Genomic DNA, 24,179 nt, shown 5'->3' with positions numbered 1-24,179 from the left:
TCCCTTCATCAGGACTGGAAAGGAAGGGGAAGGAGGTCAAGCCAGAGGGTGATGAGGGAAGCCAAGTGGGTGGGGGAAGAGGGATGAAGAAAAGTTTCTTCTTTGAAGAAGGGTGATAGAAAAGGTAAATGGCTGGATAAGAAGGAATCTGATAAGATTCAATTGATAGATGCAGGGCGTATGAAGTTAGTCAATTTTATTGAGAGATTGGTAAAACTGGGTCTGGTTCTTGGAGCAGGATAGATTGAAGATGGACCGAACAGCAGTGTTCAAAGTCAGAGTTGAAAAAGTAGGGTGAAACTTTCTTTAACACATGGCTGAGGCTATAGATTTTAAAAGATTTATCAATAACCATTGTTCTTGAAGCTCTAACTGGTGGAAGATTCTGCTTAGAAACTAAGAGTGAAAACTAACAAAATGGAAATCTGAAATAAAAAAGAACATCTTGGAAACGGAGTGGGTTATATAACATTAGTGAAGAGAGAAACAATTGAGCTTTCAGGTCAATATTACTAATTAGGACCAGCAAAAGTTCTAAAAAAGATGCAAAGTGATAACATACTCCATGGTAATGTAGTGGCACTATTACAGCTTGGGATGTAGGAGTTCAATTCCGACATCATCTCCAAGGTGTCTGTATGTCCTCCCTCTGAAATGCATGGGTTTCCTACCAGTTAGTGGGTATATTGCTATTGTAAATTGTCCTGTGATTAGGCTGGTGTTAAACAGGGAGATTGCTGGGTGACATGACTCATTGGCTTTAAGGGCCTGTTCCACACTCTATCTCTAAATAAAATAAATAAGTATCACCAACAGCCTGTCCTTAATTGACACTATGGCCAATTAAGTCCACAAGGCCTCTACTCCTTCAGGATGCAAAAAAAATTGTCATTTCTCATTTCACCCTCATCAATTTCTATCAATACATCATGGCTTGATGTGACAACTGTGGTAACTTCTACTTTACAAAAAAACCACTCGACAATTTGATGGCCAAAAGAGCATCTTTTTCTGGGACAGCAAATGATATTTACAATACAGAGGCTTCCAGGTACCTCGTGCGGCATGGGTGGAGGAACTACATACAATGCATAGTGGGAGTAAAAAGAGCGGAAGTAAAGACCCCGCCAACCCTGGATCCCGCCTCTTGCTGCCAACAACTCCCCGATTAGTATTAACTTACTTTTAATAATACCCACATCACAGCACTTCTTCCCCTTTAAAATCCAACATTCCCCAAATATAGAAGAACTGGGAAATAAAAACAGTGTTATCGTTAGCAACAGGTTACCAATACAAAAAACACCTAAAAAAAGTGGCAAATTCCACATTCAGTCTAACAACAAAAGAAACTATCCAATCCAAGATTCAGTCTGTCAGGAGGTTTGCGAGGGTGCTGCGATCTACACACTACCCCCAGTGACCCAGCAGGCACCGCTGGTGAGGATGTTTTGGGTGCATCTAGTGTTGGGGGCATTAGAGGGGTATGTGCGTCCGCATGAGAATGTCTATCCTCTTCAGGGGACTCTGCCAGCATCTCTCTCTCTCTCTGGCAAAGTCACTGGTGGACCTGCTTCCCCAGTAGTCTGTCTCACCATTGGAAACTCCATGGAACTGTCTACCTCTGAGCCGGAATCATGATACAGGCGCACATGGTCCTGATGTCTGCGGAAAACACGCCTATCAGTCAGCTTAACAACATAGGAAACTGGACCACTCTGCTTAAGAATAACCCCAGGTAGCCATTGCTGATTGTTTCTCACAGACATTGTCATCCGGTTCTAACTGTCTCTCTCGCACATGTTGATCATGTCCCTCCTGCTTTCTCTCCACTTTTGCCTTCATGTCCGGGCACAGCAGGTCCAGTCTTGACTTGGGCCTACGCCCCATCAGCATCTCTGCTGGAGGGAATGCAGTCGTAGTCTGTGGCGTGAGGCGGTATTTAAACAGGAAACGTGAAAGCCGGGCACTAAGAGAATCCCCTGTCATCCGTTTCAGGCCTTCCTTCACTGTCTGAACAGCCCGCTCATCCAAACCATTTGAGGCTGGGTGGAAAGGGGCCGTCCAAATGTGACGAATGCCATTTTGCCGCATGAACTCACTGAACAGTTCACTGGTGAACGAGGGGCCATTATCAGTTACCAGAGTGTCAGGCAACCCATGGACTGCAAACACTTGCCTGAGTTTGTCTATGGTTGAGGGGGCTGTGATGTTGCTCATGATGTGAGCTTTGGTCCCTTTAGAGTGTGCATCCACCATTACAAGAAACATCTGCCCCATAAAGGGGCCAGTGGTCCAAATGTAGCCTAGACCAGGGGTAGACTGGCCACTCCCATGGGTGCAAAGGAGCTGGCAGTGGCATGTTCTGATTGGTCTGACATTACGTGCATGATTTTACCTTGTTCTCCAGATCCTGATCTATTCTTGGCCACCAGACGTAGGATCTTGCAAGGCTTTTCATTCGAGACACCCCAGGATGAGTCTCATGAATTTCCTCCACAATCTGTGAACGGCCAGGGGGAGAAACGATGACCCTCACCCCCCAGAAAATGCAGCCATCCTGCAGACTCAGTTCTGTCTTGCATTTGGCATAAGGTCTCAGTTCCTCTCCTTCCACGACTCTGGGCCAACCTTGTAAAAGAAAAGTCTTGACTTGAGACAGGATTGGGTCCCTCTCTGTCCATTGCTTGATCTGGGTCACCTTTACAGGTGTCTCGGACAGCCTGTCCAATGAAAACACAGTTTCTGGAGGCACACATGTAGTAACAGGCGTCTCAGGTAAAGGGAGTCGACTCTGCACATCAGCATTTGCATTATCCCCACCCGCTCTGTACACTGGTAGACTGACAATGTGAGAGCCCAACGCTGAGGCTAGTGGTTGGATGCATCTGGTCTCCACAAAAAGGCTCATCAGTGGATTATGGTCCGTATAAATTGTGAATGCATGCCCATAGAGGTACTGATGAAAGCGTTTGACCGCAAAAACAATGGCCAGACTGTAGCGGTGTGCTACACGCAGCGCTGCAATAACTACGTGGAGTCGGTGAGCTGCAGTTACAAAAGAGGTTTATTCAAACTTTGCGGCCTCACTTTAAAGCCTTCCTGATCCCGCCCTCCCTGGGTGGGAATGCGTATTCACAGACCCGTCCCGCGCGCGGGCTTCTCCCCTTGCTGGTGAAGCAGGCTTGGCGCCCTCTTTGGGACCAGCCTCAATGCCGGCGTGCGCCACTTTGTGAGCCGGTTCGAGTGCACTGGGAAGTGGGTTACCACAAGACCTTCTTTGTCTAGCTGTGAATAGCCCTTCTCAGCAGCCGTCAGGGTACGGGAAGCAAAACCAATAGGCTTCTCTGAACGGTCCTCCATTACATGTGAGAGAACTGCCCCGACTCCACAGGGTGAAGCGTCGCATGAAAGGGTGATCTCCTTGTCTGGGTCATAGTGAACAAGCAGCTTCACTGAGTGGAAGAAACTTGCCATAATAATTCACCATGCCCAGAAATGATCTGAGTTCAGTGACACTCTTGGGGCTTGGGGCCTCCTTGATAGCTCTCGCTTTGTCCTCCACTGGGCAAAGCCCCTCAGCTGTAATCTTGTGTCCCAGGTAGGTCACACTCAGAGCCAGGAACACACATTTTCCACGTTTCAACCACAGCCCAGCGTCTGAAAGTCTCTTCAGCACCTGTTCTAAGTTAGCCAGATGCTCCCCCTCCATGGCTTCCATGATCAAAATATCATCAAGATACACTGCCATGTATTTGAATAATCCCTTGTGCGTATTGACGGTGACGTACTCCTTTGAATCCTCGTTGAGCAGCAGCTGTTGGTAGGCGTGGCTCATGTCCAGCTTTGTGAACAGCTTACCCCCTGACAGGGTCGCAAACAGGTCATCCACCCGTGGCAATGGGTACTCCTCCAGCTTAGAGACCTGATTCACCGTAAGCTTGTAGTCCCCACATATCCTCACCGTTTTATCTGCCTTCAAAACTGGAACAATGGGAGCCGCCTACCTTGAAAACAGGACGGGCTCAATGATGCCCAGCCCCTGTAAACGTTCCAGCTCCGCCTCAACTTTGTCTTTCATGGCAGAGGGCACCAGCCTGGGTTTAAAAAAACGTGGTGTGGCCTCGGGGTCGACATGGAGTTTCACGGTCACGCCCTTCAGTGTTCCCAGCTCATCCCTGAAAACGTCACTATACCGCTGCAGAATGTCCTCCGTTGTGTGTGCAGACTTAACTTCATGCCAGTTGAGCCGGAATTTGCGAAGCCAATCGCGGCCCAAAAGACTGGGCCCACTGCCCTTAGCTATCACCAGCCTGGCTTCAGCCTTCTAGCCCCCACCCAAAATATCCACATGTAACACCCCTAAATGAGGTATGGGCTGCCCCATATAGGTCCTGAGTTGGAGCTTAGATGGTCTGATGGGAGGCAGGTTGGATCCCCATGTCCTCCGGTATGTCTCTTCACTAATGACGGATGCAGTAGCCCCTGAATCAATCTCAAACTTAATGTCCTTTCCCCTGACATAATATGGTTCAGGTGGTCCCTCATCCATTTCCACCCCAAACATGGTGTAGGCACACGCTGCCTCCTCGTCTGCTTCTCCCAGGTGGTGTGTGGCTGCCTGAGTCTGTTGAGCTTTCCCCTGCCCAGGCTTAACCTCACCCTTTATGCTCCTGCACTTTTTAACTAAATGTCCCTTTCTGCTACAAGCATGGCAGACAGTATCTTTGAATTTACAAACATTTGTATAGTGTGTTCCTCCACACCGAAAACATTCCACCCGCTTTCCCTGTCTCCCAGTCTCCCTCCTGACGTGGAGCACTGCTGCTGACTGCAACCCCCCATGTCCTTTCTGGGTATCCTTGGCATTATTAGCAGCCAACTCCATGCCTTGAGCAATCTCTCGGGCTGTCTTGAAAGCCAACGGTGGGGTTTCCCCCAACAAGCGACGTTGTACAGTGTCATTATTAATGCCGCATATTAATCTATCACGGAGCATGTCATCCAACACGGCTCTGAAATCACAATGCTTTGACAACTGCTGAAGCTCGGCCACAAAACCGCCCACAGTCTGACCTGGCTTCCGGACGTGGCTGTGAAACTTGAACCATTGGACTATCACCGAAGGCTTCGGATTGCGGTGGTTCCTCACGAGCTTGACCAGTTTGTTGTATGGAATTTCTCCCGGTTTCTGCGGTATAGCTAAGTTCCGTATCAGCTTGTACGTCTTTGCCCCACACACACTCAGGAGAACAGAGCACTTCTTAGCCTCCTCAGTAATTCCATTAGCACAGAAAAAGTGGCCCAACCTTTCCTCGTACTCCGGCCACTCCTCGATTTGCTTGTCGAACACACCAACCATTCCGAACACAGCCGTCCGAACACAAGGCTCCTCGCCCGCTCACAGCTCCTGATCGAAAACAGGGCCGACCCGTCCACAAAACCAGCTTACCTCGTCACCAAAAATATGTGGTAACTTCTACTTTACAAAAAGACCACTCGACAACTTGATGGCCAAAACAGCATCTTTATCTGGGACAGCAAATGATATTCACAATACAGAGGCTTCCAGGTACCTCATGTGGCATGGGTGGAGGAACTATATACAATGCATAGTGGGTGTAAAAAGAGCGGAAGTAAAGACCCCGCCAACCCCGGATCCCGCCTCTTGCTACCAATAGCTTCCTGATTAGTATGAACTTGCTTTTAATAATACTCACATCACAATGTGACAACTCTGCCCAAGGCTGCAAGAAAATGCAGAGAGTTGTGGACATGGGTCAGTACATCAAGGAAACCAGCCTCCCTTCATGGACTCTGTCTATACATCTTGCTGCCTCATTAAAGCAGCCATCATAATCAAAGACCCTAGCAACCCTCCCATCATTCAAAAGGTACATAAGCCTGAAACACTACCACCAGGCTCAAGGGCAGTTTCTATCCTGCTGTGATGAAACTATTAAATGGCCCCCTAGCACAATGAAGAGGACATTTGACCTCACATTATACCTTATATATATCCATAGTCTCTTGCCTACAGTTCTACTTCAGTGCGCTGTGGAATGACTTGATCTGCAAAAGCAGTATGCAAGCCAAGCTTCTCACTGCACAGTATCTTGATACTGTCATGTGACAACAATATGCCAGCTGTAATACTTTTATGCTGCATTCTATTACGTTTTTGCTTGACTACTTCTTAGCACAGTTGCAATGAAATTATCTGTATGGAAGTTATGCAAAACTAAGTTTTTCCACTGTATCACAGTACATGTGACAATTAACCAAATTTGCCAAGGGAAGCACCTGTTTAAATTGGGCAAATGGATGCTAACAACGGCACAAATGCTGGAGGAGTTCAGCGAATCAAACAGCATCCATGCCGGGAGTAAAACTTACAGCATAATGTGCAAAAAGTAACCCTAAAAGGTAATAATGCAGCGATGTGCTACACGCAGTCGGTAAGTCGAGTCGAGACCAGTTTCGCGGCGTGGCATCTAATCCGGCGTGCGCCTGCGCAGGAAGTGGGTGGCCACACGAAACGCGATGTAACGTTTAAAAAGAGAGCAATATTCAGCTTCGCCTTGTTTTATAACACCTTGTTTTATAAACTGTAGTAAGATCGCTGCATTCTTCACAAATATCAGTATTAATTGTTTGATATTTAAAACACTTTGACCTTCAGAAAGGTCAACTTCCCCTGGATTCCGATTGGCGAGAGGGAACGTCGGCGGAAGGTGCGCTCGGCCTCCACGGTAACGGCGCTGGCTGGGGGGCCGGGACAGACACCGTCTTCAGGCCATTTAATAGTTTCATCACAGCAGGATAGAATGGCCCCCTAGCACAATGAAGAGGACATTTGACGGGAGGCGTGTCTCTGGTTAGTGAAGGACAGGAGGCGTGTCTCTGGGTAGTGACGGACGGGGGGGCGTGTCTCTGGGTAGTGACGGACGGACGGGAGGCGTGTCTCTGGGTAGTGACGGACGGACGGGGGGGCGTGTCTCTGGGTAGTGACGGACAGGAGGCGTGTCTCTGGGTAGTGACGGACGGACAGGAGGCGTGTCTCTGGGTAGTGACGGACGGACGGGGGGGGCGTGTCTCTGGGTAGTGACGGACGGACGGGGGGGGCGTGTCTCTGGGTAGTGACGGACAGGAGGCGTGTCTCTGGGTAGTGACGGACGGACGGGGGGGGCGTGTCTCTGGGTAGTGACGGACAGGAGGCGTGTCTCTGGGTAGTGACGGACGGACGGGGGGGGCGTGTCTCTGGGTAGTGACGGACGGACGGGGGGGGCGTGTCTCTGGGTAGTGACGGACAGGAGGCGTGTCTCTGGGTAGTGACGGACGGACGGGGGGGGCGTGTCTCTGGGTAGTGACGGACAGGAGGCGTGTCTCTGGGTAGTGACGGACGGACGGGGGGGGCGTGTCTCTGGGTAGTGACGGACGGACGGGGGGGGCGTGTCTCTGGGTAGTGACGGACAGGAGGCGTGTCTCTGGGTAGTGACGGACGGACAGGAGGCGTGTCTCTGGGTAGTGACGGACAGGAGGCGTGTCTCTGGGTAGTGACGGACGGACGGGGGGGGGCGTGTCTCTGGGTAGTGACGGACAGGAGGCGTGTCTCTGGGTAGTGACGGACAGGAGGCGTGTCTCTGGGTAGTGACGGACGGGGGGGCGTGTCTCTGGGTAGTGACGGACGGGAGGCGTGTCTCTGGGTAGTGACGGACGGACAGGAGGCGTGTCTCTGGGTAGTGACGGACGGGGGGGCGTGTCTCTGGGTAGTGACGGACGGGGGGGCGTGTCTCTGGGTAGTGACGGACGGGGGGCGTGTCTCTGGGTAGTGACGGACGGGGGGGCGTGTCTCTGGGTAGTGACGGACGGGGGGCGTGTCTCTGGGTAGTGACGGACGGGGGGCGTGTCTCTGGGTAGTGACGGACGGGGGGGCGTGTCTCTGGGTAGTGACGGACAGGAGGCGTGTCTCTGGGTAGTGACGGACGGGGGGCGTGTCTCTGGGTAGTGACGGACGGACGGGGGGCGTATCTCTGGGTAGTGACGGACAGGAGGCGTGTCTCTGGGTAGTGACGGACAGGAGGCGTGTCTCTGGGTAGTGACGGACAGGAGGCGTGTCTCTGGGTAGTGACGGACAGGAGGCGTGTCTGGGTAGTGACGGACAGGAGGCGTGTCTCTGGGTAGTGACGGACGGACAGGAGGCGTGTCTCTGGGTAGTGACGGACGGACAGGAGGCGTGTCTCTGGGTAGTGACGGACGGACAGGAGGCGTGTCTCTGGGTAGTGACGGACAGGAGGCGTGTCTCTGGGTAGTGACGGACGGGGGGGCGTGTCTCTGGGTAGTGACGGACGGACGGGAGGCGTGTCTCTGGGTAGTGACGGACAGGAGGCGTGTCTCTGGGTAGTGACGGACGGGGGGCGTGTCTCTGGGTAGTGACGGACGGGGGGGCGTGTCTCTGGGTAGTGACGGACAGGAGGCGTGTCTCTGGGTAGTGACGGACAGGAGGCGTGTCTCTGGGTAGTGACGGACGGACAGGAGGCGTGTCTCTGGGTAGTGACTGACGGGGGGGCGTGTCTCTGGGTAGTGACGGACAGGAGGCGTGTCTCTGGGTAGTGACGGACGGACAGGAGGCGTGTCTCTGGGTAGTGACGGACGGGGGGCGTGTCTCTGGGTAGTGACGGACGGACAGGAGGCGTGTCTCTGAGTAGTGACGGACGGACGGGAGGCGTGTCTCTGGGTAGTGACGGACGGACAGGAGGCGTGTCTCTGAGTAGTGACGGACGGACGGGAGGCGTGTCTCTGGGTAGTGACTGACGGGGGGGGCGTGTCTCTGGGTAGTGACGGACAGGAGGCGTGTCTCTGGGTAGTGACGGACGGACAGGAGGCGTGTCTCTGGGTAGTGACGGACGGGGGGCGTGTCTCTGGGTAGTGACGGACGGACAGGAGGCGTGTCTCTGGGTAGTGACTGACGGACAGGAGGCGTGTCTCTGGGTAGTGACTGACGGGGGGGCGTGTCTCTGGTTAGTGACGGACGGGGGGGCGTGTCTCTGGGTAGTGACGGACAGGAGGCGTGTCTCTGGGTAGTGACGGACGGACAGGAGGCGTGTCTCTGGGTAGTGACTGACGGGGGGGCGTGTCTCTGGGTAGTGACGGACAGGAGGCGTGTCTCTGGGTAGTGACGGACGGACAGGAGGCGTGTCTCTGGGTAGTGACGGACGGGGGGGCGTGTCTCTGGGTAGTGACGGACGGGGGGGCGTGTCTCTGGGTAGTGACGGACGGACGGCGTGTCTCTGGGTAGTGACGGACGGGAGGCGTGTCTTTGGGTAGTGACGGACGGGAGGCGTGTCTCTGGGTAGTGACGGACAGGAGGCGTGTCTCTGGGTAGTGACGGACGGGGGGCGTGTCTCTGGGTAGTGACGGACGGGGGGCGTGTCTCTGGGTAGTGACGGACGGGGGGGCGTGTCTCTGGGTAGTGACGGACAGGAGGCGTGTCTCTGGGTAGTGACGGACGGGGGGCGTGTCTCTGGGTAGTGACGGACGGACGGGGGGCGTATCTCTGGGTAGTGACGGACAGGAGGCGTGTCTCTGGGTAGTGACGGACAGGAGGCGTGTCTCTGGGTAGTGACGGACAGGAGGCGTGTCTGGGTAGTGACGGACAGGAGGCGTGTCTCTGGGTAGTGACGGACGGACAGGAGGCGTGTCTCTGGGTAGTGACGGACGGACAGGAGGCGTGTCTCTGGGTAGTGACGGACGGACAGGAGGCGTGTCTCTGGGTAGTGACGGACAGGAGGCGTGTCTCTGGGTAGTGACGGACGGGGGGGCGTGTCTCTGGGTAGTGACGGACGGACGGGAGGCGTGTCTCTGGGTAGTGACGGACAGGAGGCGTGTCTCTGGGTAGTGACGGACGGGGGGCGTGTCTCTGGGTAGTGACGGACGGGGGGGCGTGTCTCTGGGTAGTGACGGACGGGGGGCGTGTCTCTGGGTAGTGACGGACGGACGGGGGGCGTATCTCTGGGTAGTGACGGACAGGAGGCGTATCTCTGGGTAGTGACGGACAGGAGGCGTGTCTCTGGGTAGTGACGGACAGGAGGCGTGTCTCTGGGTAGTGACGGACAGGAGGCGTGTCTGGGTAGTGACGGACAGGAGGCGTGTCTCTGGGTAGTGACGGACGGACAGGAGGCGTGTCTCTGGGTAGTGACGGACGGACAGGAGGCGTGTCTCTGGGTAGTGACGGACGGACAGGAGGCGTGTCTCTGGGTAGTGACGGACAGGAGGCGTGTCTCTGGGTAGTGACGGACGGGGGGGCGTGTCTCTGGGTAGTGACGGACGGACGGGAGGCGTGTCTCTGGGTAGTGACGGACAGGAGGCGTGTCTCTGGGTAGTGACGGACGGGGGGCGTGTCTCTGGGTAGTGACGGACGGGGGGGCGTGTCTCTGGGTAGTGACGGACAGGAGGCGTGTCTCTGGGTAGTGACGGACAGGAGGCGTGTCTCTGGGTAGTGACGGACGGACAGGAGGCGTGTCTCTGGGTAGTGACTGACGGGGGGGCGTGTCTCTGGGTAGTGACGGACAGGAGGCGTGTCTCTGGGTAGTGACGGACGGACAGGAGGCGTGTCTCTGGGTAGTGACGGACGGGGGGCGTGTCTCTGGGTAGTGACGGACGGACAGGAGGCGTGTCTCTGAGTAGTGACGGACGGACGGGAGGCGTGTCTCTGGGTAGTGACGGACGGACAGGAGGCGTGTCTCTGAGTAGTGACGGACGGACGGGAGGCGTGTCTCTGGGTAGTGACGGACGGACGGGAGGCGTGTCTCTGGGTAGTGACGGACGGACGGGGGGCGTGTCTCTGGGTAGTGACGGACGGGGGGCGTGTCTCTGGCTAGTGACGGACAGGAGGCGTGTCTCTGGGTAGTGACGGACAGGAGGCGTGTCTCTGGGTAGTGACGGACGGACAGGAGGCGTGTCTCTGGGTAGTGACGGACGGACGGGAGGCGTGTCTCTGGGTAGTGACGGACGGACGGGAGGCGTGTCTCTGGGTAGTGACGGACGGACAGGAGGCGTGTCTCTGGGTAGTGACGGACGGACGGGAGGCGTGTCTCTGGGTAGTGACGGACGGACGGGGGGCGTGTCTCTGGGTAGTGACGGACGGGGGGCGTGTCTCTGGCTAGTGACGGACAGGAGGCGTGTCTCTGGGTAGTGACGGACAGGAGGCGTGTCTCTGGGTAGTGACGGACGGGGGGCGTGTCTCTGGGTAGTGACGGACGGACGGGAGGCGTGTCTCTGGGTAGTGACGGACAGGAGGCGTGTCTCTGGGTAGTGACGGACGGGGGGCGTGTCTCTGGGTAGTGACGGACGGGGGGCGTGTCTCTGGGTAGTGACGGACGGGAGGCGTGTCTCTGGGTAGTGACGGACGGGGGGGCGTGTCTCTGGGTAGTGACGGACGGACAGGAGGCGTGTCTCTGGGTAGTGACGGACGGGAGGCGTGTCTCTGGGTAGTGACGGACGGGGGGGCGTGTCTCTGGGTAGTGACGGACGGACAGGAGGCGTGTCTCTGGGTAGTGACGGACGGGGGGCGTGTCTCTGGGTAGTGACGGACGGGGGGGCGTGTCTCTGGCTAGTGACGGACAGGAGGCGTGTCTCTGGGTAGTGACGGACGGGGGGGCGTGTCTCTGGGTAGTGACGGACGGGGGGCGTGTCTCTGGGTAGTGACGGACGGGGGGGCGTGTCTCTGGGTAGTGACGGACGGGGGGGCGTGTCTCTGGGTAGTGACGGGGGGCGTGTCTCTGGGTAGTGACGGACAGGAGGCGTGTCTCTGGGTAGTGACGGACAGGAGGCGTGTCTCTGGGTAGTGACGGACGGGGGGGCGTGTCTCTGGTTAGTGACGGACAGGAGGCGTGTCTCTGGGTAGTGACGGACAGGAGGCGTGTCTCTGGGTAGTGACGGACGGGGGGGCGTGTCTCTGGGTAGTGACGGACGGGAGGCGTGTCTCTGGGTAGTGGCGGACGGGGGGCGTGTCTCTGGGTAGTGACGGACGGGGGGCGTGTCTCTGGGTAGTGACGGACGGGGGGCGTGTCTCTGGCTAGTGACGGACAGGAGGCAGGTTCTGCTACTTGCATGGCAGATCGCAAGCAGGTATTGCACCAAGCACCGGGGCGGTTTGGATGTAGATTAACTGAGGGCAAGAAAATAATGCACAAAGTGCAAAGTTTGAAATCTGGAAAAAAAAAGCTGTAATGTTGGAAATTTGATATAAAAACTGAAAATACTGGGAACATTCCATGTCAGGCAGATAAGAAAAAATCTGCAGATGCTGGAAATCCTGGGAACACACACAAAAAATGCTGGAGAACTCAGCAGGCCAGGTCGCATCTATAGAAAAAAGTACAGTTGGTGTTTCAGACCGAAGCCCTTCAGCCCCCAAGTAAATTAGAGAAAACTGTGTGTTAATATTTCGGTAAAACCCTTTGTCAAAATTTGAACATTGATTGGCAAGGGTGAGAGTTGGTGATGGGAAAGATTTGAAGGACTGACGTGTGGTGATTGAACCATGGGGTCCAAGGTTGAGTTGGAATTGGCACTGTGGCTTTTTGATCGGAGAGTTAATCTATCTTTTGTTGACCCTTTTGACCTTGGTGGCAGGGCAGCATAACAGTTTCACACAAAATGCTGGAGGAACTCAGCAGGTGAGCCAGCATCTATGCAAAAAAGTGCAGTTGACATTTTGGGCTGAACCCCATATAGCAACGCTTTGGAGAAGATGCAGAAGGGGTTTACCAGCCTGCTGTGTTGTTCGGCATTATGTGCTATGATGGGAGGCTGGATAAACTTGGATTCTGTTCTGAGTATTATTAGAAGTGAGTTAATACTAATTGGGAAGCTGTTTGGTAAAGAGGCTGGTTCAGGGGCTGACGGGGTTTTACTCCCAGTATGTATTGTATATAGTTCCACCTGCCATGCCGCATGAGTGTCCTGGAAGCCTCTGTATTGTAAATATCATTTGCAGTCCCAGATAAAGATGTTCATTTGGCCATGAAATTGTCAAGTGGACCTTTTGTAAAGTAGAAGTTACCACACATTTTTGGTGACGAGGTGAACTGGTTTTGTGGATGTGTCGGCCTGTTTCGAACAGGAGCTGTGAGTGGACGAGCAGCCTTGCATTTGGATGGCTACGTTCGGGACAATCAATGAATTTGTGGAGGGAATCGAGGACTGGCTGGAGTATGAGGAAAGGTTGGGACAATTTTTCTGTGCTAAAGGCATTACTGAGGAGGCTAAGAAGTGCTCTGTTCTCCTGAGTGTGTGTGTGGGGGGGGGGGGAAGACCTACAAGCTGATACGGAACTTAGCTACACCGCAGAAACCGGGACAAATTCCATGTGATGAACTGGTCAAGCTCGTGGGGAACCACCTCAATCCGAAACCTTCGGTGATAGTCCAATGGTTCAAGTTTCACAGCCATGTCCGGAAGCCAGGTCAGTCTGTGGACAAGCTTCGGCAGCTGTCAAAGCATTGCGATTTCGGAGCCGTGTTGGATGACATGCTCCGTGATAGATCAATATGTGGTATTAATGATGCCACACAACACTGTTTGTTGGGGGAAACCCCACCGTTGACTTTCAAGACAGCCTTAGAGATTGCCCAAGGCATGGAGATGGCTGCTAATAATGCGAACGATATACAGAAAGGACATGGGGGGGGGGGGGGTCGCAGTCAACGGCAGTGCTCCAAGTCAGGAGGGAGAATGGTTAAGAGGCAAAGTGGGTGAAATGTTTTTGTTGTGGAGAGATGCACTATGCAAATAATTGCAAATTTGAAGATACGGTCTGCCATGCTTGTAGCAGAAAGGGACATTTGGTTAAAAAGTGCAGGAGCATAAAGGGTGAGGTTAAGCCTGGGCAGGGGAAAGCTCAACAGACTCAGGCAGCCACACACCACCTGGGAGAAGCAGACGAGGAGGCAGCATGTGCCTACACCATGTTTGGGGTGGAAACGGATGAGGGACCACCTGAACCATATTATGTCAGGGGAAAGGACATTAAGTTTGAGATTGATTCAGGGGCTACTGCATCCGTCATTAGTGAAGAGACATACCGGAGGACATGGGGATCCAACCTGCCTTCCATCAGACCATCTAAGCTCCAACTCAGGACCTATAAGGGGCAGCCCATACCTCATTTAGGGGTGTTATTTGTGGATATCGGGGTCAGAAGACTGAAGCCAGGCTGGTGATAGCTAAGGGCAGTGGGCCCGGTCTTTTGGGCCGTGATTGGCTTCACAAATTCAGGCTCAACTGGCATGAAGTTAAGTCTGCACACACAACGGAGGACATTCTGCGGTGGTATAGTGACGTTTTCAGGGACGAGCTGGGCACACTGAAGGGCGTGACCGTGAAACTCCATGTCGACCCTGAGGCCACACCACGTTTTTTTAAACCCAGGCTGGTGCCCTCTGCCATGAAAGACAAAGTTGAGGCGGAGCTGGAACGTTTACAGGGGCTGGGCATCATTGAGCCCGTCCAGTTTTCAATGTGGGCGGCTCCCATTGTTCCAGTTTTGAAGGCAGATAAAACGGTGAGGATATGTGGGGACTACAAGCTTACGGTGAATCAGGTCTCTAAGCTGGAGGAGTACCCATTGCCACGGGTGGATGACCTGTTTGCGACCCTGTCAGGGGGTAAGCTGTTCACAAAGCTGGACATGAGCCACGCCTACCAACAGCTGCTGCTCGACGAGGATTCAAAGGAGTACGTCACCATCAATACGCACAAGGGATTATTCAAATACAATTGTCAGTGTTTGGAGTGGCGTCTAGCCCCGCCATTTTCCAAAGGACAATGGACCCTTTGCTGCAGGGGATTCTGCACATAGCAGTGTATCTTGATGGTATTTTGATCACGGAAGCCACGGAGGGGGAGCATCTGACTAACTTAGAACAGGTGCTGAAGAGACTTTCAGACGCTGGGCTGTGGTTGAAATGTGGAAAATGTGTGTTCCTGGCTCCGAGTGTGACCTACCTGGGACACAAGATTACAGCTGAGGGGCTTTGCCCAGTGGAGGACAAAGTGGGAGCTATCAAGGAGGCCCCAAGCCCCAAGCGTGTCACTGAACTCAGATCATTTTTGGGCATGGTGAATTATTATGGCAAGTTTCTTCCGGACTTCTCAAAGGTTTTGGCCCCACTGTACGAACTGCTTCACCATGACACTAAGTGGCGGTGGGGTGAAGAGCAGGAGGAAGCTTTCAAGGAAGTGAAAGAACTCCTGCACTCAGCGAAGCTGCTCGTTCACTATGATCCAGACAAGGAGATCACCCTTTCATGCGACGCTTCACCCTGTGGAGTCGGGGCAGTTCTCTCACATGTAATGGAGGACCGTTCAGAGAAGCCTATTGGTTTTGCTTCCCGTACCCTGACGGCTGCTGAGAAGAGGTATTCAGAGCTAGACAAAGAAGGTCTGGCCATTAAACGCTTTCATCAGTACCTCTATGGATGTGCATTCACAATTTATACAGACCATGAGCCTTTTTAGTGAGACCAGATACATCCCACCGCTAGCCTCAGCCAGGATACAGCGTTGGGCTCTCACATTGTCAGTCTACCAGTGTACAGAGCGGGTGGGGATAATGCAAATGCTGATGTGCAGAGTCGACTCCCTTTACCTGAGATGCCTGTTACTACATGTGTGCCTCCAGAAACTGTGTTTTCATTGGACAGGCTGTCCGAGACACCTGTAAAGGTGACCCAGATCAAGCAATGGACAGAGAGGGACCCAGTCCTGTCTCAAGTCAAGACTTTTCTTTTACAAGGTTGGCCCAGAGTTGTGGAAGGAGAGGAACTGAGACCTTATGCCAAACGCAAGACTGAACTGAGTCTGCAGGATGGCTGCATTTTCTGGGGGGCGAGGGTCATCGTTTCTCCCCCTGGCCGTTCACAGATTGTGGAGGAAATTCATGAGACTCATCCTGGGGTGTCTCGAATGAAAAGCCTTGCAGGATCCTACGTCTGGTGGCCAAGAATAGATCAGGATCTGGAGAACAAGGTAAAATCATGCACGCAATGTCAGACCAATCAGAACATGCCACCGCCAGCTCCTTTGCACCCATGGAGTGGCCAGTCTACCCCTGGTCTAGGCTACATTTGGACCACTGGCCCCTTTATGGGGCAGATGTTTCTTTAAATGTGGATGCACACTCCAAAGGGACCAAAGCTCACATCATGAGCAACATCACAGCCCCCTCAACCATAGACAAACTCAGGCAAGTGTTTGCAGTCCATGGGTTGCCTGACACTCTGGTCACTGATAATGGCCCCTCGTTCACCAGTGAACTGTTCAGTGAGTTCATGCGGCAAAATGGCATTCGTCACATTCGGACGGCCCCTTTCCACCCAGCCTCAAATGGTTTGGATGAGCGGGCTGTTCAGACAGTGAAGGAAGGCCTGAAACGGATGACAGGGGATTCTCTTAGTGCCCGGCTTTCACGTTTCCTGTTTAAATACCGCCTCACGCCACAGACTACGACTGCATTCCCTCCAGCAGAGATGCTGATGGGGCGTAGGCCCAAGTCAAGACTGGACCTGCTGTGCCCGGACATGAAGGCAAAAGTGGAGAGAAAACAGGAAAAGCAGGAGGGACATGATCAACATGTGCGAGAGAGACAGTTAGAACCGGATGACAATGTCTGTGAGAAACAATCAGCAATGGCTACCTGGGGTTATTCTTAAGCAGAGTGGTCCAGTCTCCTATGTTGTTAAGCAGACTGATGGGCGTGTTTTCCGCAGACATCAGGACCATGTGCGCCTGTATCATGATTCCGGCTCAGAGGTAGACAGTTCCATGGAGTTTCCAATGGTGAGACAGACTACTGGGGAAGCAGGTCCACCAGTGACTTTGCCACAGAGAGAGAGACACTGGCAGAGGGGTTGGGGTCCCTGAAGAGGATGGACATTTTCACACGGAGACACAGATCCCTCTAATGCCCCCAACACCAGATGCACCCAAAACATCCTCACCAGCAGTGCCTGCTGGGTCACTGGGGGTAGTGCGTAGATCGCAGCACCCTCGCAAACCTCCTGACAGACTGAATCTTTGACTGGACAGTTGTTAGATTGAATGTTGAATCTGCCACGTTTTCCAGGTAATTTTGTATTGGTAAACTAATATAAGTTTAAGGGGTACGCAAGCTAGTGACACTACTGTTTATATTTCTCAGTTCTTTTACATTTGGGGAGGTTGGATTTTAAAGGGGGAGAGGTGTTGTAATATGAGTATTATTAAAAGTGAGTTAATACTAATCGGGAAGCTGTTGGTAATGAGGCTGGATCTGGGGTTGGCCGGGTTTTACTGCTACTCTTTTTACTTCCGGTATGCATTGTATATAGTTCCTCCACCAGGCCACACTAGTTAGCTGGAAGCCTCTGTGTTGTAAATATCGTTTGCCGTCCCAGATAAAGATGTTCTTTTGGCCGTGAAATTGTCGAGTGGTTCTTTATTAAAATAGAAGTTTCCACAGATTGTTTTTTCTGGAGCACGGGAAGCTGAGGGGAGATCTGATAGAAGTTTACAAGATTATGAGAGGCATAGATAGAGTGGACAGAGAGTATTTGTTTCTAGGGTTGAAATGTCTAACAACAGAGAGCAGTCATTGAAGGTGAGAGGCGGTAGTTTCAAGGAACAAGTTTTTTTTTTACTCAGTCTGGATGCCTGGAATGCACTGCTTTGTACGGTGGTAAAGGCAAATACATTAGAGACTTATAAAAAACCTTTGGATAGGCACATGGATGTAAGAAAGATGGAGGGATATAGATATGGTGTAGGTAGGAAGGATTCATGTTTGGGTATTTTTGATTTGCTTTTTAGATAGTTCAGCACAATATTGTGGGCCGAATGGCCTGTTCCTGGTCTGTACTCAACTATATTCTATTACAGCTTGGGATGTCAGAGTTTGGAGTTCAATCCCAGCATCCTCTGTCCTCCCCATGGAATGTGTGGGTTTCCTCCAGGTGCTCCAGTTTCCTCCCACAGACTAAAGATGTACTGGATAGATTAATTGGTCATTGTAAGTTGACTTGTTATTAGGTTAATGTTAAATCGAGATTGCTGGGCAATGTGGGTCAAAGAGCTGGAAGGACCTATTCTGTGCTGATCTTTCAGTAGTAAATAAAATAAATCTTTTGTCTAACATCTGGAGCTGATTAAATAGAAATTTCCTCCACCAAAGTCTTTAGCTTTAATTAGTATATTCCCATGCACTTAAGACCATCACTCTCCCTGAAAGCTATATGAAGCTGAAGCAGATTTTTCTCAGCCTTGATGTCAGATTGAACCTCAAGTGGATCCCCATTCACTTTGACGTCCATGAAGTTTTGTTGAAATGTATCTGTCCATTGCTTTGTTTTGGAAGTGCAGATGTAAAAATGCCGAGAGGAAAAACATCGCAAAACTGTAATGCAATAACTACTAGATAACCAGATAATCTAGTGACATTCAAATGGCAAGTTTAATTGTCATTCAACCATATGTGAATACCCATCAATGTAACCCAATGAAACGGTGTTCCTCTGGGGCCAAGGTGCACAGCCATGCCAACAGTCAAAGATAGCACAAGGCACGTATAGCACATATAAGATAGCAGTAAGTATACTGTCACACAAAAATATAATCTAGCCCAAGTCCCAGAGTCAATGAATGTTGTCAGGAAGAGCAATACATTTGGTGATGTTGATTTGAGGATTTACAATTTGCCTAGAATGCAAAGGAGAACACACTATTTTTTAAAATTACACATTTTTTGTTTATTTTTTCACATAAATTTCATTGGCACATATTGTATTGTGTATCTTGAATTTTTAGTGATGATTTGTGAATTATAGTGAATTTCCATTGTTAAAACTGCCATAATATGGTATGGTGGTCTTGGCAGTGAGTCTTGCAAATGAGGGCAAAAAAAGCACAAGAAATGACTGTCTCCTTGGGATAGCTATTTCTTCTTTTTAACTTGCAATGAGATGTTGCAAAATTATTTTATGAAGTCAAAAGAAGCCTTCCTGTTTGAGGACATTGGATTATTACTCAATCCAAATTGCCATTGAACAGAATGGTTTGCAAGGGATTTCAGGCCAACCATATTTTTGGGGATTTTGAGTCGGGTAATAGATAGTTCAAGTTTATTGTTATTTGACTGTACGTGAAAAAACCAAAGGAAACAATATTCCTCGGGACGATGGTGCACCTGTCGATCTGCCTCTCTACCAGAGGCCTATAGGTTCAGACCCAGGGAATAACTGTCAAACACAGTTTACTTTAAAGTACATACTGTTTATTAGCGAGCTTGCATTCTCCGTTGGGAAAACAGAGTCCCTGCTCACCGAGCTTGAGAAAATCTGCAGCCAAGTGAGCCCAGAATACTGTTTGGAATTGCAGATGTACATTGTTATCACATGTTTCGATAAGGGTAGACTGAGAAGCTTCTCATGGAACAAACACTTCTTTGTTCATACATTATACTCACAGCACAACTTGTCAAGCGACCAATAAGTCAGTTAGGTTTTAGCCCTTTTAATTCTGTATGTAATTCCTCACACCAACAATACAGTACATATATCATACAAAGCACATAATCCAAAATATTGCCATGAATAAGTTAATAAAATATAATTTCGAAATGCATGTAGTGCACAGTACAGGTTAAACATCAAACAGGTTGTTGTCCTAGTGATGAGATCTCGGTGGTGCAGGGTATATTATCTCAGCCTGAGGGAAGAAGCTGCTACCCAGTCTGCCAATCCTAGTCCTGATGCTGCTGTACCTCCTTCCTGACGGTAGTAGGTCAGAGAGATTGTGGGATGGATGGTAGGGATTCTCAACAATGCTTTGGGTCCTTTGTGTATAATGCTGGTGGTAAATGTCACAAATAGAGGGGGAGAGACCCCAGTGATCGACTTGCGGGTTTTACTGTCCTTTGTAGGGTCTTGTGATCTAATGCCTTGCAGCTTCTGTAGCACACATTGATAGACAGAGTAAAGATGACAGATAACTTCTTTAAAGACATGAGTGAAATTGAAGGGGTTTTATGATGATCTGGTAGTTTGTAGTGATCATTATTGCATGTAACTTAAAGAACATCTAGATGATCAGTCATTTAAGTTCAAATTCCACAATGATGGAATTTGAACCCAAGTCTTTGACTGTTAGTCCAGGCCATCAGTTTATAAATTGAGGAACTGTAACTGGGTTAGAATCACTGAACAAACATAGTACCCATTACCGTGAAAGGAAATGTAATCAAATTCCAAAGTAAATTTATTATCAAATTCACACACATTTTGACAAACTTCAATTTTTGCACATTGGAGAGTATCCTAACTGGCTGCACCTCAGCCTAATATGGAAATACCAATGCCCACAAATAGAAAAGGCTACTGAAAGTGGTGGATACAGCCCAGTCTATCATACACAGTTGAGCACATTTACATGGAGTCCTGCCACAAGAAAGCAGCATCCATCATCAAGGGGCTCCACCATCCAGGCCATGCTATTGCCATCAGGCAGGAGGTACAGAATCCTTCGCTCCACTCCACCCCACCCAGTTCGGGAACAGTTTATTTATTTAACAATACAGAACAGGATATTCCAGCCCTTTCAATCACACCGCCCAGCAACTTGCCTATTTAATTCTAGGCTAATCATGGGACAGTTTACAGTGACCAATTAACCCACTAACTTGTACGTTTTGGATTGTGAGAGGAAACTGGAGCACCCAGCGAAAACACGTGGTCACAGGGAGAATGTACAAACTCCTTACAGATGGTGAAAGGAACTGACTTCAAACTCTGACGCACCAACCTGTAATAGTGTTGCACTAGCTGCTGTGGTGAACTGACTTCCTGCCCTTTGGATCTCGCTGTTGATCTCATCCGCCCAGTCCTAGCTTGACTTCACATGCTAGGACAGGCGTATCCCTATCTCACCGGGGTATGAGATCTGCGCCAGCTACCCTCACCTGGTGTAGCCCGCCTGTCGAAGCAGTGTACCAGGTATCCCTATCTCACCGGGGTATGAGATCTGCGCCAGCTACCCTCACCTGGTGTAGCCCGCCTGTCGAAGCAGTGTGGCTGCTGTCACATGCAAGCAGCCACTTGGAGCCACAGGTGAGAGCAGAGTGTCTGGTGGGGACCAAAGGTGAGTGGGCAGCCTCAGAATGGACACAACAAGCTCCTTCACCAGAGGTCTTACCCCTCCCTGGACACCCCATACACTGGCCTTACTAAAGCATAATTGGGTTGCAGGAACGTGGTGACTTCATCATACCTGTTTCTGGGAACTCAAGCTAGTGGTCATTGCAGGTGGTGTAGTGAAGGTAGGAAATCTATCTCAATCATATACAGTGGTTCAAGGGATTTTTTTTGAGAATTAGAGATACAGCTCAGAATAGGCTGTTCCTCGCTTCCGTGCCACACTGTCCAGCAATCCCCATTTTAACCCAAGCCTAACCACAGAACAATTTACAATGTCCAGTTAGCCTACTAACCAGTAAATCTTTGGACCACGGGAGGAATCCAGAGGACCAGGAGAAAACACACACGTTCTATGGGGAGTTCGTACAGACTCCTTCCAGATCGAACCCCAAATTCTGACACCCAACCTGCTATCCACTACGCTACTGTGGATTAATGGCCTGCTCCACTTGTTGTGCACAAATTCAGCATCTAGTGTAGAAATTATTTTGCATTTCATCTTTAAATGGATTTATTCACGATTGCCTAAAGTCATTTCCTGTACACGAGTGTAAAGGAGAACAAAATAATTGTTACTTTGGATCTCATGCAGCACAAAAAAAGCACAGTAAGATAAGGAACTTAATAATAAAAAATGCAGTAAATATAAATACACAGGAAAATTCATTTTCATTGCTTGTATGTCCATAGAGTGACACTAGGCACAGGAGTGCCTGTACATAAGGTGACTGACCGGAAATAATAAAGTAGTGGTGGTTGGGGGTGTGGAGAGGCGGGTTAGTGGGTGGAGGTGTTGATCAGCCTTACTGAAAGTAACTGTTTTTGAATCTGGTTGTCCTGGCAGTTATGTGTGAAATATTTAAATAATTAATAGAGATACTTACTGAGGCGACAATCCAGAATAGTTAGGATTGGGCAAATGGTACTGGCCATGCCATCAATGCCACACAATCTAAAGAATATTTAAAACTAAAGGAACATTTGGCCCATCCATATTATGCCAACACAGAGAGCAATCCCATAAGTGTTGTCCTCCCACTTAATTTCCCTGTAACCTTTTCTTTGTCACGTGCTCATCAATTCCACCCTAGACTGCCCTGCCATCCACCTACACTAGGGGTAATATACGAATTAACTTACCACTTTTAGCTTTGAACATGATGTCCTTCCTCAATATATGTGAAAATAGTTATTTGTCTATCTGAGCAGACCTTCATATTACTGTACAAACAAGCTGGATGAACTCAGCAGGTCAGGCAGCATCCGTGGAAACAAACAGTCAGCGTTTCGGGCCGAGACCCTTCGTCAGGACTGAAGGAGGGGGCAGGGGCCCTATAAAGAAGATGGGGGGAGGCTGGTAGGTGCAGGTGAAAAACCAATCAGAGGAAAGATCAAAGGGTGGGGGAGGGGATAGGCAGAAGAGGTGAAGAAAGAATGAAAGGGGAAAGCACTATGGGTAATAGAAGAAGGCAGAATCCTGAGAGAGGTGATAGGCAGCTGGAAGAGGAGGCAGAGTGAAGGTGGAATGGGGGAAGGGAGAGGGAGGGAATTGCCGAAAGTTGGAGAATTTGATGTTCATGCCAAGGGGCTGGAGACTACCCAGACGGTATACGGGGTGTTGCTCCTCCAACCTGAGTTTAGCCTCATTGTGGCAGTAGAGGAGGCCATTTATGGACATAGCCGAATGGGAATGTTACTGTGATTTCATATTACTGTGTTACTGTATTAATTTTGCAGGAATCGTCTTTTGTCAGCTTTTCGATCAAGTCATGCAAAGACTCAGTACACTGTCTGAATGCCCTTCACTCTGGCGCTCAATCCCCTGTCCTCGCTCCGAGCTGAGGCTGGATATTGTACTCTCCTGCGGTCAGTCCTTCCGGTAAGATTTTGCTGCAACTGGATAAGTCTGTTACCTCATCTATAGAACTAGTTCCTGCGGTTAGTGTACTGCTACTACAGCAGCAGCGCCCCGGTTCAGTTCCCAATCTGTAAGAGTTTGACTGCACGGGCTTCCTGCAGGTACTCCAGTGTCCTCGCGCCTTCCAAAGATAGACGGGTCAGGGATAGTAAGTTGTGTGCAGTCAGTGTTGATGCTGGAAGTGTGGTCACACTTGCTGGCTTCCCAGCACAATCCTCGCTGATTTGACTTGATGGAAATGATATATTTCACTGTATGGTTCGACGAACATGTGACAAATAAAGCTAATCTTTCATCTTTATCGTGTATGCATGAAGGCACATTAAAAACAAACGAGGAAAGGAAATCTGCTGCCTTTAACTGTCATATAGCTTCGATTAAGGATCAGATTTGTATCAAAATATGCAGTGAAAGGTGTTGTTTGCATCAAAGCAGATCAGCAAGGATTGTGTTGGGCAGCCCGTCTATTAGTGTCCACCGAAAAGGCCTACAAACGTAGAAACATAGAAAGCCCACAGCATAATACAGGCCCTTTGGCCCACAATGCTGTGCTGAACATGTACTTACTTTAGAAATTACCTCAGGTTACCCATAGCCCTCTATTTCTAATGTACCTATTTCTATTTCTATTTCCATGTACCTATCCAGGAATCTCTTAAAAGACCCTATTGTATCCACCTTCACCACCATCACCAGCAGCCCATTCCATGCACTCATCACTGTCTGAGTAAAAAATTTACCTTGACATCTCCTCTGTACCTACTCCCCAGCACCTTAAACCTGTGCCCTCTCATGTTAGCCATTTCAGCCCTGGGGAAAAGCCTCTGACTATCCACACGATCAATGCCTCTCATCATCTTATACACCTCTATCAGGTTGCCTCATCCTCTGTCACTCCAAGGAGAAAAGGCCGAGTTCACTCAACCTATTCTCATAAGGCATGCTCCCCAATCCGGACAACCTCCTTGTAAATCTCCTCTACACCCTTCATATGGTTTCCATATCCTTCCTGTAGTGAGACGACTAGAACTGAG

The 24,179-nt window shown here is 50.5% G+C and overlaps 1 protein-coding gene across 7 annotated transcripts in view; it reads left to right on the top strand.

Moving 5' to 3' along the window:
- The first annotated feature begins 6,617 nt into the window (after positions 1-6,617).
- ogg1 (8-oxoguanine DNA glycosylase) overlaps positions 6,618-24,179 on the top strand; it is a 51,636-nt gene continuing 34,074 nt past the window's right edge. For 2 of the 7 annotated variants that reach the window (XM_059944734.1, XM_059944731.1), the window contains exons 1-2: positions 6,707-6,877; positions 22,965-23,106. In XM_059944734.1, the coding sequence (XP_059800717.1) occupies positions 6,844-6,877; positions 22,965-23,106 (176 nt within the window). In that variant the 5' untranslated portion in view covers positions 6,707-6,843. Of the gene's footprint in view, positions 6,878-13,303; positions 13,469-15,312; positions 16,033-17,017; positions 17,129-22,964; positions 23,107-24,179 lie in introns of those variants that run through there. The other 5 variants (XM_059944736.1, XM_059944735.1, XM_059944738.1 and 2 more) reach the window with 5 other exon arrangements.

Source organism: Hypanus sabinus, chromosome 19 (genome assembly GCF_030144855.1).
Source record: "Hypanus sabinus isolate sHypSab1 chromosome 19, sHypSab1.hap1, whole genome shotgun sequence".
Lineage (NCBI taxonomy): Eukaryota > Metazoa > Chordata > Chondrichthyes > Myliobatiformes > Dasyatidae > Hypanus > Hypanus sabinus.
The sequence above is the reverse complement of the archived record's forward strand: the minus strand, read 5'-3'. Positions and strand labels throughout refer to the sequence as shown.